This window comes from Hoplias malabaricus, chromosome 6, assembly GCF_029633855.1.
Source record: "Hoplias malabaricus isolate fHopMal1 chromosome 6, fHopMal1.hap1, whole genome shotgun sequence".
NCBI classification, from domain to species: Eukaryota; Metazoa; Chordata; class Actinopteri; order Characiformes; family Erythrinidae; genus Hoplias; species Hoplias malabaricus.
In genome coordinates, this window is record NC_089805.1 from 34,632,682 (window position 1) to 34,648,416 (window position 15,735).

General features: G+C 37.3%; 1 protein-coding gene across 1 annotated transcript in view; it reads right to left on the minus strand.

The window, feature by feature from the left end:
• Positions 1–15,735, minus strand: part of csmd2 (CUB and Sushi multiple domains 2) — a 340,194-nt gene that overhangs the window by 92,905 nt on the left and 231,554 nt on the right. The window contains exons 26-29 of the mRNA XM_066674957.1: positions 6,675–6,877; positions 2,438–2,629; positions 1,619–1,757; positions 1,289–1,476 (exon numbers count right to left, since the gene is read on the minus strand). Of these exons, the coding sequence (XP_066531054.1) occupies positions 1,289–1,476; positions 1,619–1,757; positions 2,438–2,629; positions 6,675–6,877 (722 nt within the window). The remainder of the gene's footprint in view (positions 1–1,288; positions 1,477–1,618; positions 1,758–2,437; positions 2,630–6,674; positions 6,878–15,735) is intronic.

Sequence of the window (15,735 nt, forward strand, 5' to 3'; positions counted from 1 at the left end):
CACCAGCTACAGCCAATGCCCATCTCAGTCAGTCAGCTGTTGGTGTAAAAGATCAGTTCACTTCAAGTTCACTGGCAATTAAAGAATAGTTTATAAATACACACACACACACACACACACATATATATATATATATATATATATATATATATATATATATATATATATATATATATATATATATATATATATATATATATATATAGAGAGAGAGAGAGAGAGAGAGAGAGAGAGGTGGTGTCTTAGGATATTTTGTTGGTTTGAGTGGATCAGACACAGCAGTGCTGCTGGAGTTTCTAAACATGGTGTCAAAAAACACCTTCCTTGCTAATCCACCTTTTAGATGCTCAACATTTTGTGTTGGTGAACTCTTAGTCCTTCATCAGTACCTAAGATGCTGCTTAAAGAATACTATTAGCTGGGTGTTCTTGGTTGGTGGAGTATTCTCAGTACTGTAGTGATATCAAGGGTTTTGGGGGCCTATTCCAAGTATTTTTAACTTACTGTCAATCAGCAAATTCATTTGAGCAGTAGCAGTAATGCATCAGTATTTCAAGCTGTTCTTGCTTTATTCCCAGCACCTTTGCTTCGATTTGCATAGGCTAGATAAGGCCCACTCATCAAGAGCAAACAGCCGACGCAGCGTGGCTTAGATCCATTGCACCTCTGGTCAACGTGGTTAATTTGCGTGAGACTCACGCGACAGCAGACGTGTTTGCCATTTGCACTATACCCCCTGAATGAGCAAACAAGCTATAGCAAACAGAGAACAAACAGCGGGAGCATGCGGGAACAACAAACAGGCATTTGTTCTCATTTGTTCTGAGCCTTTGGTGTGACAGCAAAGCATTGATCAAACCCCAGCTTCAGTGCACGCACTCCAGCTTTTCATTTTTCTAATAATTCATAATTCTTTTCTAGTCGCTTGCGAGAAGTACTATGGGTCGATAATTACGTGGAGCGAGAAAGGGGGGGAGGGATCAAGAGAACATTCAAACAGCCTGCTCCTCAAGACAACCCATTTACACCGTGCTAATATCGTCCCCTCTCACATGAAAAACAAGAGGAGAAAAGGCAATGAACAAAGTCGATACACGGTGAGTGGATGTATTGGGATCCATGTTGCCCTGCAGCAGCTATTTGACCTTTTATAATCACCCTGTGTCGCATACAATTAACAACAATCAAATAGTTTTCACCATGTACCACATCAGCCATGTCCAATAACACTCTCAGATAGTAATTACTCTAAATAATTCACTTCTAACACCAAGATTTGTAGGCATACCTGTGTACTGCAGGACAAAGCCATTGCTGCTAAGTGAGGCATCACTGCGGAAGGCCAGGAAAAGTGTATTGGAGCTGCTCTCTATGCGCTCTGGGACATCGGTGCCGTAAAAGCTGCCCAAGAGTGGGCTGAGAGAGTCAGGCCCATCATAGATATGCAGAAAGTCATAACTGGGCTCCAGACTGAAGCTAGAAGAGGAAAGAAAAGATTGGTAATGCTTAGCCTACCACAAGTGCTATTTACTCTGTAAAAGTCACGGTCTAACATCCACGGTCTATGATGAATGGAACTATAATGTTATAGTAAATAAGTCATAAATTATTTTCTTACTGGTTGAAAGTGAGGGAGATGATGTAGTCTGGAGTTACAGTCACAGTCCAGTCACACTCTCTGCCATGCGGGTAGGGCTCTGGATACTCAGGGGAGAGAATCAGACCACTTGGACCCGTCAGATTTCCTCCACAAGGAGCTGTAAGAAGAGGAGTAGTTTTATGTGACTTAACCCGACCTGACTCTTATCTAAATTTTAAGCTAGCTTAGACTGTTTGATCTGGTCACATCTTAGGTTAAAGTTGGTCAAACTGCTTTCCATTGTAGCTTTAATTTGCTTCTGCTGGTACACAAGGTCCTCTGTATTGACGTGCTGTGTGGAGAATGCAAATGGCTGTTGACATTTGGTGTTGGGTTTTAAAATATAACCTTGGAGAAGCGCTCAGATTTGCTTGTGGTTTAGCTATGTTTGCATGCAAACTCAATGTGGCCCTAATCGAACAAGTCACCTAATTACAGCCTCCTAATTACTGTTGTTAATTACCATCAGTTCAGCAAGAACAAACTTAAAATGAACAAAAGTGTCAAAAGGCTTGATTTTTCATCCTTGGTTCAGTGTAGTCTTTTCCAATAAACCATGCTGAAGTGCAATCATCGTTATAGAATTGAAACAAAATAAAAACATTTAATAAGAATCACTTTACTCATTTACATGGTTTACTTAGAACTTTCACTGCAGTCAATTGTGGTCCTCCCTTCTTCTACAAAACTGAATCAACTGCAGTGCTGTATTGTCAACACAGTTTTCTCTTCATCATAGGAAGCTTATGATTTATGAGTATGTGTGCAGTTAATGCTATTTCAAAATGAATGACTAACCAGAACAAGTAGGTGGATCAGGCTGCCAGAAGAAACGATTGTTAATCTCAGTGCATGTAATCTTCGTTGCCCCCTGAAGGATGTATCCAGGATCGCACTGGAAGATCACATGGTCCCCTGGCTCTCTACTGTCCCCAATACGTGTGCCATTAGCCGGCATACCAGGGTCATTACAGGACGTGGCTGTGGAGACTATAGAAACAGAAAGAAGTAAAGAAAGGACAAACAAAGACTCATTAATAAAAGCCACCATTAACATCAACACTGGGACCTGCTTACACTGCTTAACTCTGAACGACAGTGCACTAGGATACAGGGTTTAGAAAGAAATAGAAGAAACGTTGGTAAAGGGGAAAATACAGCAGAGGGCACTGGGAAGGGGAGCATCCCGAGGGTACAGATTGCTGTTGCTGTTTTTGGAGGATCATACCCCTACAGAGAAGACAGATTAGGCTTGTGTTGAGCTCTGTGATTCTTCAGCATGGGAAGGCACATCAGTTCCACTCTGAGAAGTTTTATCCATATTCTTATTTATTTAAACATCTGGTGGATTCTCCACACAGCCGCCTCACTCTCGTTCAACTTTAGAACGGGGTGGGGTGGGGGTGGGGGTGGGGCGGCATGTGGTGTAAAAATATAACAAGTCTTTGGAACAAAAATACCATGCGGGGAAACGCATCTACTGCCTTTACCCTCTGTGCTGCAGAGAATGCCTGGCTCTTCTTTGTCTACCTCCTTTGATTAAGCAACTTTTTCATGCAAAACATAGGCAGAACACCTCAGCAGGGCCATGCTGCTTAAGAGGGAGGTGGGGGGCAGGGTTGCCTTGGTTACAGGTTTGGTTTAATGGTAGGAGAGGGTAGGAGAGATTGTGCCTCAGCTGGACCCGGGTATGGACGAATCCTCCACAGTGAGAGGCATTCTCTATCTCTCTGCTGGAAAACCCAGTGGAAGAAGCACGAAATTCTGCATGATTTTACTTGCATTTATGATTGTGTCGCGTTGAAATCTTTAGATGTTTCTAGCTTTCTGCTCCTCTAAATGAGCACCAAAACTCTCCTTCAATTATTTTGTTTTTGAGAAGTAAAGAATTCAATTGTAAAATCTTTACTATTCATTCTAGTGCTGTGCAACACTGCGCAGGTGTGGTCCAGAAATTAACAGATGGAAATCGACTGACAGGGCGCAGTGTTGCCACTCAAATCCCTTCATGTCATTTGTGTAGGCTTAAAGCAGTCTGATTCCAATCTACTTCAGACTACTTCCAGATTGTGAATGCTTTATATCCAGCTGTTCCTACAGAAATGACTACTGGAGATGAGACCGCCTTATTAGATAACTCCATTCCTCTAGGGCCTCTTTTATGAACAAGTCTATGAGATTTTGATTACCAGATATACATGCCACGAAAGAGATAATATCTCTCATTTGAGAAAGACATACTGTGACATGCACGCACAGTTATTATAATGTTATCTTCATAGTGGGCACCATCACAGTAATTAAATACTGCTATAAGCAGCCTTTGTTCTGAGTGGTACAAGGACACAGTGTTAAACCTGTTACACACTTGTGTGGCTAAGAAAAGTGGTGTCACAAACAGTGTTGATAATTAAACACTGACCTTGGTATAAAAGTAGGTGCTAGTTTATTTTTTGAGTCTGATTTCATTAACATCCCTAAGACTACTGAAACATATACAAAGCTAGAGACACATGCTGTTGAGAAGATGTTGAGAAATGAGTTCATGATTTCATAATTTACAAACAACATTTCCAAAAAAGTTGGGACACTGAAAAATGTAAATAAAAACAAATGCCTTGACAGGCAAATTATATATACCATAAATGTACTGAAAATAATATTAAGATTTTACATATTGACACCAGCAACAGGTTACAAAGCATTTAGGTGCATGCATTGAATCACCTCTACTTTTAAAAACATTTGAGAAGGGAGTAAACCAATTGCCATAATTTTGTAAGCTGTCTCCATTATAGTGTTCTCAATTTCATAAGGCACAAAAAGTTTTTTCAATGGGTGACATATTTCTAGTCTAGTTTAGCACTGAGACTCTAAATAAGAAGTCATGATGTTGTAATTCATGCAGATTGTGGATTGGATTTGTGTCACTAAAATAAGCAAGGCTATTCCTGAAAGAAAAAAAAAAAGAAATGTGTCGGCATGTTACTCCAAAATATGCATTTATCATTCAGAATTAACGGTGCCTTCACAGATGTGCTAGTCACCCACACCTTGGGCACTAATGCTGCACAAATGCTTTTTAAATGTTTCCTCTGACATATACATATAAACATAACAAATCATATTTGGATTGTTTAAAAAAGACATTACTATAGGAAAAAAGTACAAATTGTACATTATTATTTGATATTTTACTGTTGGTATACTGTTTCACCATGTTGTTTATGTCACAAATCAGCCAGTCCATGCTACATTAAAATTAAAATGTGTTTGCATTCTGCTTCCGAATAAGTTGTTTACAGATGACATCACGTCACTGTGTGAACTGCAGATGAAGGGCATGGAATTAATTTATTTACTAGGATCTCTGTGAGATGCTCTGACAAAAGCCTGGGTTTTGCATCATTTATGGTCAATCAAAATAATGTTAAACGATAATTCAGAAGTAACATCTATCAAGTACAAAAAGGTGTTGTTCACGAGGGACAAAGGTGCAAGAATTTGACTGAAAAACAGCATAAGAGCTGCCACCTGCACTCCGGACATGATTGAAGGAGCTTCCTATTCAGAGGTTTCTCGTTAAAATTTAGTTGTGTTTCTTGTAGATGTTTTAAATCTATCACAAACTCAGACATGGCACCTACAGAACAGTTCACAAAACACAATACTCACTTCTCAGAACCTCATGAGGCTGAAATCAGCTTTTAATTTGCCAGTGTTCCGTTCCACATTAAATGGTGTAGCAGATGCCATGTACCTGCTGCACCATTTAAGGTGGAATGGAAAGGTAACTTGATTGTCCGGTCTATGAGAAGTGAGAATTGTATTTTGGTCAGTTATGTGGTTCCAGTGAGTGCCCACTGGTGATGGACTTAAAACCTAACGTTGTTGGTGCTCTGTTAATCCACAGGACAATAAAAGAGAGACAACACCACAGCCATTGTGGAGCGCCTTGAACCTGAGATCAACCAGTCTGCTAAAAACAAGCTGAAGGTCTCAATACTTTTGTGAGTTTTCTTTAGTGTCCTTGAGTTAAAGGGTGTCTGGAGTAGAATACTGTCCTATTACTGCTTTAATATAAGTAATGTTCCAGTTCAATTAACTATCTGCCTCCATAACATAAGCATCACCCCTCAGATATATTGTGATGTATTTATTTGTACATTTCTCTCAGAAAATTGTGTGAATTAATACTGTACAGGTTCCTCCATTCTGTTTTTCTCTTCCTGCCCTCTATCTGAATTTCACACCACATGACTAAAAACAACCTATTCAGATGGTGTTCAAGTGGTGCCTCCTGGTGAGAAACTCTTTTTTCCTATAAATCCAACATCACTTGACCACTTTTACACTGTCCATCTCAAATAAGCTTGGGCCCAGAGAAGACGGGGACATTTTTGGCTCCTGCATATATGTGGTTTCCTCTTTGCAATGAAAGGATGTAGCAACACACTGTGTACACCTATAAAATTTCTAAAAATGGGCTTTGTAGATTAGAACTGTGTTATGTGTTACTGACTGGCTGCCCTGCTGTCTCCCTAGCTTCCAACTAATTAATAGTGTTGTTTGAAAATAGAAAAATTAAGTATAGTACCCTTATTATTATTATATTAGTCTTAGCTTACCTTTAAGCTCAGAAGTGACAATAATCTCTTGCTTATTAAAGTTTTAACTTTAGAAGGCCTACATCTCTCATATATTATTTATATCTTGAATTGTTAAAGCTCATCCAAACCAGGCTTACTGCTAATGCCTAAAATCACATATAGATAAGATGATGGAAAATAATTCTCTTACACAGCTCCTACACTCTGGAAAATATCAGGAATGTAGGTATGGCCTATGTATTTAACATTCATAATAAACATTCCCTTATTTATAATCTTTTGTAATTACCTTGATCTGGTAAGTACAAAAAGTGTTAACAGAGACTAATCTTATTATTTCCCCCATCCTGCTGGATACATCTTCTCTTTGTATACAAAAATATGTATGCACTTACATAGTAACACACATGAACATGCATTTTCACCTGAGAACTGCAGAGCGAAGCCCTGTTTGCTGGTGAAGAAGTCTGTGGTGAACTGTAGACTAATAGTGTTGAATGTGCTGTGGAGGTCTGGGGGCAGGGTGGAGCCACTAAGCTCTCTCAGCAGAACCCCTCCGTCCTGAGGCCCATCCCAGATCCGCAACACATCATGCACCTCCTCTGTGTGGAAAACCAGGAAGTGCATCCTGAACACACAAACACACAATAGAAAAAAGGTGAGGGAAATATTACTGAAATACATTACTCTCATCTGCCTTCAGCCCTGAACTGTATGTTGTCAAATTGACCTTGTTAAAAAAAAAAAAATATATATATATATATATATATATATATATATATATATATATTTTTTTTTTTTTTAACTAATGCCTTACTTGTATGAAGTTAAATATAAATCACAGTAAATACAAAATATAATAACATAAAACAAATAAGAAATAGAAATATAAGAAATATTTTTTCTATAAAGTAGTAGGTGTGAGTTTGAAAAACAATATTTGTTCAGATACTCCTTGATTGCATGAATTTGTTAAATCAACAGCACACATTATTTAAACTGTATTATTTATTAATAATTTATTAATCGGTAAAACTAGGTATTGGATGATAACCTCAAATAATACAGACTGCCACGAGGAGAGATTTGGAAAAAGTTAAACCAACACATTCACACACAGAATATCACACTTACTGGAGTAAAATTTGGTTTTATTCTAATGTTGGGCGTTATTTGTTGTTTATTTGTTTGTTTAATCACTTACTTGTTTATTTGTTTAATAATCACTTACTGTTCAGATAAATAGATTTTTAAATCTCAATCTCTGGTGCCTAAAACATTTGCACAGTACTCTCTCTCTCTCTTTCTCGCTCTCTCTCTCTGCAAATTTCTGAAGGTAAAGAGAAAGCGAAAGATTGATACACAGGCTGAGTAGTGGTTCTACTGACAGATGGCTAGAAAACAGTCTGAGGAGAAAACTGCTACAAAGGATGGATTCCTGATTGTCAACGATAGAGACAACATGAGGAAGGTAGTGTGAAAGAGAAATCGAGAGAGAAATGCTCCCTGAATGTCTTCACACTGAAATGCAAGAAGCTAATTGTTTGCTATTCAGAAGCTGGCACCAACCCATACACACACACAAACACAGCCAAGAATGTAACACTGTCTGTTCTCGTTTCTTAACAAAAAAAGTTTGGCACACCTTGCTTTCTTTTGAAATTTCAATAATTTTTTTAGATATACAGGGGGAAAATAATTTCCAACAGTGCTGTTTAGCACACATCGTCTATTTTTCCCTTAAATAATACCTTGACAGATCTTTTGGTCTAAAAATATTTAGTAAAATATTTGAGTGTCAAGTAGATACAGTTCTTCAAAGTTCATATTTGAAAACATGATTTTCCCCAGGAGTCCATAAACTGTCATTTTAATTATTCTTATTCAGTAACACATTTCATTAAAACTATGAAATGTTACAAAAAATGAACTAGAAATTACAGTATTTAAGTGTAAAGCATTCTCAGTTGAGTATCATTTTAGAGATTCCTCTGGAGGCTGTGAAACCAACAGAATATTAGGATTATATAAAAATTACTTTTAACCTAGAATTAATTTATTTCAAATATTTTTATATTATTGAAAAGTGTGATTTTCAGACCTTTAAACTGTAGTGTACGTTGCTGAGGGTGTAAGTAGCGTGCTCTAATGTGCTAAAGGGTGACCCCTCTAGACAGTGAGCTGCAAGCACTTATCACTTTACACATGAATCAGTTTAGCTAGTGAGAAAGAGCTACTTTCCCAGAAGCGAGTTGGTGACCTCATTCCTTGAAACAGATGACTTCCACAGGTCTATGGCTGAATGTACTATTAGGCTAGAATACAAGCAAGCAAACGGATATACTTAGTTAAATCCCATCATGTATGACACATAGATTCCATCATCCACAGTAAAAAGAAACAGATTACATGTGAGGAAGACAGTGACACACACACATGGTTTTAAATCTCTACAGTATCCACATTTTTAGTGTGAAAATACTGAAGCTCTTTTATAAGTTTACAAACAAAAATGCTTGCTTTTTTTTCAGGAATGTTTTTCCAAATAAAAATCGTAAAAATATTCTACTTATTAATTATTCAACAGCATACATTATGCATCTAAATTTAGATACCCTTAATAATTAGTAAATTCTGCATCTTTAAGTCACAACCACTGTGAACAGTTTTATTCGCACGGCTCAAAGGCTTTGGGCTGTTGGCCTGTTGACTGTATTTATTGTTGTGATGATGCTGTTGGAGTTGGAGTGATGTTTATAATTCAGAATTAATCATCCCACATCAGTACCTGACATCAATATTGTTCTTATGCTTGAAGGTCATCAAATACGCATTTAAACGTTTTAATAACGAGGCTTAAGCTTTCTCAGTAATGGCAATAAATTGTAAATTTTAAATGAAAAATGAATAACGGGGGGAATACAGTTTGCTGACTAGATGGGTAGTGAGGTCATCAAGATGTGATTACTCTCACTGCTCAGAATGTCCATGCTCTGCGGCACTACTAACTACTTTCCATGATAAACAAGACTTGTTGTCTAATCATTTGTAATTTCATTGTACATCCATATCACATTTGCCTTCTTTCTACAACACATAATAATCAAGAAAAAAAAAAAGTCATCCATCAGCCTGAATAATAAAATCTGTTCTGCCCCCAAAGGTGATTCTGTTCCCATGCGATTTTTATCTGGCTGTTTGATGTACTCTTCCATATGGTCATCTGATCCCCCACTGATTAAACTGATACTGTGACAAATTGTGAATGATGACAAACTGCTGAAAGGTTGTTTGGGGATAAGGTGATATTAAAGTCCACCCCCCTGCCCAACTTTTACAGGATGTGTGTTATTGTGGTAGTATTTTATTGAAGGTCCAATGAGAAAAGTTTTACCATTTTTAAAAATGTTCATGTATTGCTCATTTCTGCTGTTACATTGTTTTATGTTTAGCCTAAACTACATAGCACAGTAAATCCACTGGAGATATAACATGAGGGCGATACATAGCCACTCCACTGAACAAAATATGTTCACGTATATTCAGGGTTTTATAGTTGAGAAGAAATACATATATTTCTGTTCTCTTTCTGAAGGCACTCTTAAGCCCAATTTATACTTCTGCGTTGACCATATTCCTTAGGCAACGCGTTGAAGCTGACCCTAACACGCATCTCTCCAGAAATGTAAGAAGCTGCAGGAGGGTTAACTTTGGGCTGCATTTTTAGCCTTTTGCTAAAAAAAACAAAGTAGCATTGGCTTAACTGAGCACTGTATTATCTCCTGATTTCACGATAGTAGTATTTGTAAAAACCATTCCTTCACCAATGTAAGCTTTGGTAGCTAAGCAGTCTACCATGAAAAAAAAAAATAACACTTAATGATTAGGACTGCTGTTTATATTACTGGAATTTAATTAATATTATATTAATCTGGACAGTCTCTTCACACCATTCATCCACTGTTAACCCATCCAATATATCAAAAACTTCCATTTTTTATTTTTAATGTTGCACACTAGCAAGATTTAAGACAGTGGTGCATTCAAATGGAATTCAGATGTTGTGAGGAGGTCACAGGTATGCGTATATCGTGTATGTTACAATGGCTTTGAATGCGGCTCAGCCAAGCCAGATTTATCTGACTTGAGATAAGATCAATAATTTTCACACACAGTATATTTTGGATGCTAATATTAGCATAATTTATTCTGTAGATGTGCTCTTATCATTTTTCTCTGAATCAATTGTAGCATTGCATTCATTATTCTGAACAAATCTATAATTATTTAATTTTAGTTATAAAAATGTAGTTAATTTATATATATATATATATATATATATATATATATTAGTGTAGCGGCATCATAACATATGCATTTCACATATTTCAATTTTAAATATGGAATAATATAAAAAATTTGGATTTTCCTAATTTTGTGCAGTTGAATCAATGTGTGCCTCTTATTTCCCACAAACTGAAAACTTGGTGTTCCAGTTAAGTGATCCCCCACGTGAACCTGGTAAAGCTGTCAATATGCTGGGATTTAGTGATGAATTTAGCAACATGTGAAAAATGTTAACTGAGTGTTGCTTACTGCAATTAAGCCTTAATTCTGATTAAGGAAAGCTGATACATAACTGTTTACATAGTTAGAGGAAGAAGGTATATCAAGGTAAAATGTTAAAGATATTGTTCATGTATTAATGTGCTAGTTTTTGGATGAGAGAAACCCAGGAAATTAGTATGCACAACATCCAGTGCAGTGTGTATGCGTGTGTGTAAGTGTATGTGTATGTGTGTGCGTGTGTGTGTGTGTGTGTGGGGGGGGTGTCATGTGGAAAGCCACAGCTATCAGACCTCATCGTTATGCACACAGGCAGTGGCATGGAATTAGCAGAGTTTGGCTTCTTGGGCTTCTTTTGTGAGAAGTGAGAGAGAGGGAGAGGGAGAGAGACAGAGAGAGAGAGAAACAGAGAGAGAATGAGGGGGTGGACAAAGAGTCAGAGTGTTTTTTAAAGGAGAGCTTGGTATTTGAAGGGTTTTGAGGAAGCTATGCCATGCATATTAGAGTAATTGGTTCTTTTTAGGACAGGTTCAGCTAATCAGCCTCTGCCTCAGCACTCACCAGTAGAGAGAGAGAGAGAGAGAGAGAGAGAGAGAGAGACATATGAGAGTCTCTCAGAGAGAAATGGCAGAGGAAGAGACACACTGAAAAACAAAAGAGAGAACACAAGGGAAAGAGAAACAATGCTGAAGCAACAGAGAGAATGAGTGAAATTTAGGACAAAAGAACAGAGAAGGCGAGAACTGTAGAAAGACAAATTAAGAGAGAAAGCAAGCACGAACGAGACATAGAAAGAGAAACAGAAATAAAGACTGTCCCCCTCCCAACCAGCAGCTTTAGGATCAGAGGGTCCTGCCTGAACGAACACCTCTCTTGTACTTTCAGCGGCCAATCCCTGCGCCGCCGCCATCGCTCACTAATCCTCGTGTTCTTTTCGTAAAGCGCTCTTTCTCTGACTGCTCTCTCTCTCTCTCTCTCCCTCTCTCTTTCTCAAGCAGCCCTCACTGGGCTGGCTGGAGGCTGCTGCGGCTGCATGCATGCAGTCTGTCAGATTTGCATGTTGAATAAGGGAAAGCGTGTGTGTGTATGTGATGGTGGCTCTGTGAAGTCTGATTGGTTCTCTTTCAAACCGAGCAGGAAGCAGTGTCCAGTCAGTATGAAAGGAAGGGAAACTGTCTTTCATTTCATTTCCAAGGAGGCCAGAACATTTTCCCTCATCCTGTCTTTTTTCCCCCTCTTTTATCTCCTTCTTGCTGAAAGAAAATGAGAGACAAAGACAAGTCCTGTCCTTAAGCAGTTAACTAAAAACCTGTCATACTTCAGCCCCCCCCCCCACACACACACACAACCCCCCCTTTTTTAAGCTGGAAAAGTGTCACTGTTCAGAAGTTGTGTGCTGAGGGGTGAGTCCCATTTTATAACTTGTCTCTTTCCTGTGAGAAATAAAGCCATTCAGTCACATGTCAGGAAGAGGTGCCATAGGGAGAACATGCCGGAAGACATAATGGAGAAAAAGTGCGGCATCATATGAATACCAAACAGCACCACCACCTCTGGGAGGCCACCTTTCATGTGGCTGAAAGCTGACAGCCATCACGAGCTGCAAGAGCAATTAATGACTGATGAGAAAACTTTTCACATGCCTATAAATCCTTTATACATGAGGCTTTACTGAAGAATTCTATAGCTATTTAATGTCATGCGTAGAATTTTATAGTGCCTGGCATATGCCTTTATACTTATGTAACTAGTTATACATATATAATAAATAAATACAGGCAGAGCCCTGTATAATAAAAAGAAAAATAATATAATAAAAAAATAATTATTATTTATTTATTATTTTTAATAATTATTTTTATTTTATTTTATATATATATATATGACTTCAAATGCATTTATAAGCGTGCATTAAATATGCATTAAACGGCATATATACAACCTTACAACATTAACCATGACTGTTCTTTGGTTCTTGTTCATAAAACAACAATAAAGGTCTTCATAAAGACAGGGCCCTGTGTGTTCATAAGAGCAGTGCAGGCCAGAACCCAATTAGAATTCCATAAAACGTTTGTAATATTTTTACGCACAAGTTGTAAAGCACTATGTAATCTAAAAGTGAAATGCCATATAACTAAGCATCTCTACACATTTAAGCACCTTATGGATGCATTTGGAAAGCACGGATACAAAAGAAGTGTTGTAGCATTTGTTATTTTAATTTTGAAGCATATGTTATTTGAAGTAAGCACTCAATCCAGCCCAAAAAAAAAAAACAGCAAAAAAAATGTAGGACATATTTAGCCTTCCTGCTGTTACTCCAGACCCAGAGGTTAGGTTTCCTGCTGTGACCAGTAAATTATTGATAGTGGTTTTAATCTACGTTGCTGGAAGATTGGTTGGCCATAAAGAGCAGAATCAGCACATAGGAGCTCCTGGACCTGCACCTCCCATGATGCCCAAATATGTGGCCTCATCACTTTTCCCAACCAAACCAAAGCTGAGAACTCCCAGGAGAAAGAGCAAAGCAGGTGTTTATTCTGGATCCTTAATGCAAGTGTGTGTGTGTGTGTGTGTGTGTGTGTGTATACGCAGTATGCCTTCTGAAAAAAAATTAAAACATTTGAAAACTTTTCTGTGTTGATTTACAAAAGTCAGAGTCATGGAAAAGAAATATCAATATGATATTAAATATAACATACGGTCATACAAATGCAAAACAAAATGGATTCAGAGCAAATTATTCCTTTTTTTTATTTAATTATTCAAAGACCCCCTGTGATTAATCCAAAGCTTAAATCATAATCATACATTCAATATCCATCAGAAGCTGGGGGAATGAACGAATGAATTAACTTACAAATGAACGAAGGATTAAAATAAATGACCTTTGTTCAAGTTGGTTCCATCTAGTACCATATAGCACCCCTTAGGTAGTTAGTAAGTTAATACAGCCTGTAGTTTGATAATTAAGCAGTAAACTGTAAACGTTAGTATGTTCAAAGTGTTTACTCAAACACACACACACACACACACACACACCCACACACACACCCACACAAAGACTCATTGTCCTCATCCAGCCATGCACTGAAATAAGATGTTATAATCTAGAACAACTTGCTTATTTTCAGTAATTTCAAATCCAAACGTGAGAAACATGAGAGATAAATAATTAAGAGATATAAAACATCACGAGTCACTCTCTACATGCTGTAGTAAGAGTGATAGACACAAGAGAGAGCAGGAGGAGGGGTGGGAAACAGGGATACAGTTACCACAGCAATACTCCTAAACCACTATTCCAGCACTACCATGCAGATACAAAAGCTTACAGCTTAAAGACCATGGGGACACATTTAGATTAGTCTTACTAAATAGTTAGATAATCTGACACTTATTAAATAAGGAAAATAAACAAGAAATAGCATTAACTAACATTCATTTAAGATTTTATAATATCCTTAGATAATGTTTGTTCTTGTTTCTGTCTTTAATTAATGATTCATTTTGACTTTATTTAAAATTTAGCAATGCTTAATAATGATTTATTACTTAAAACTAAGTGGCATTAATTAACGCAGCCATATTGTAAAGTGTTACCAGCAAATCACAGAAATCACAAAGCAGTAATATGATAGAACAAGCTTCAAAAATCACCTAAACGCTCTCATTAGGGCTCTCTTAATGAATCTGAATGGTCTGGGTGTAGTTTTAATTTTTTAATGAAAGTGCGTGACTGACAGCCCTCTATCACTAGTGAACAAAATTTTCATTACCATGGTACTGCACATTACCATGAGACAGAGAAGCTGCATTTTATTTGTATTTTTTTGGGCTTTTTACTTTGAATAATGGTTGTGACTTCACAGATGTTTAGTGTTTACTGAGGTTTTGATCTCTGTAATTGAGTTACAAGCCCATTTAAGGATATAAAACATAATGGTGCACGCAGGGATAATCGAGATTATACAACCATATGTGTACAAACATACCGATGAGGAGCTCAAAAATAATTCACTCAGTACGAGCCTCAGAATGACGCTCGGCTCTGAAGGGAAATGAGCACTGGTTTTACACTGTGTGAGGCTGGTGTGAGCAGTGGAGTAGGTGCTGGTTTTACTCAGTGTCTTGAAACGAGCACAGGTTTTATTCAGAGTCTCACAATGGTACGACCCCTTTTTTGCTGTGCCAGTCTAGTCCGCAATAACTGACCAGGCCAACTAATAGATTTCTAGAAATCAGTATCACGTGTAAAAAAAAAATAAAAATACACGTCTTGTAGGCACTCATTGGCTCTCAAAACAAATATGTTTTAATGTATGTGTTAAACAAAGTCACGTGAAAGATGAAAAAAAGTGGTGTTAATAAATTCTGTTTAATTACACACATTTAATGTTATTCCTTATGAACCTTTAATTTTTTTCTTCTCATTTTTCAATACATGCTCATTCCCAATATGAAGCCTGCAACACATTCTTACAACTGGGTTACATCACCTTTCCTTTTATCAACACCTAATACTCGTTCGGGGGCCATACACCTCTTGTCCAGTTTTGAAAGGTTTTTTTTTTTTTTTAGTCTTATGTCACACAGGTCTTCAACTGCACTGGTCTTTTGTTGGTGAATATTCCTTCTTGGTTTTAATATACAGAGCCTGAAACGTTTTCTGCAGCTGCTCATTACACTTAATTTTTGCATTATTTGCGGACAATTTTTTATCAAAATGGCCTTAAACCCTGCCGAATACTCAAGGGTCGTTAAGATTTATACCAAACTATGATGACACTGCCTATGTTGAATATTTTTAGAAGAAGTTAACATGTTAAAGCTTCAATATATGTAAATTGTATTAGCTATTTTGCAATTGAATTTGTACTCAAGTTAAATAACCTCCTTGTTTGGCTTATTATTGCA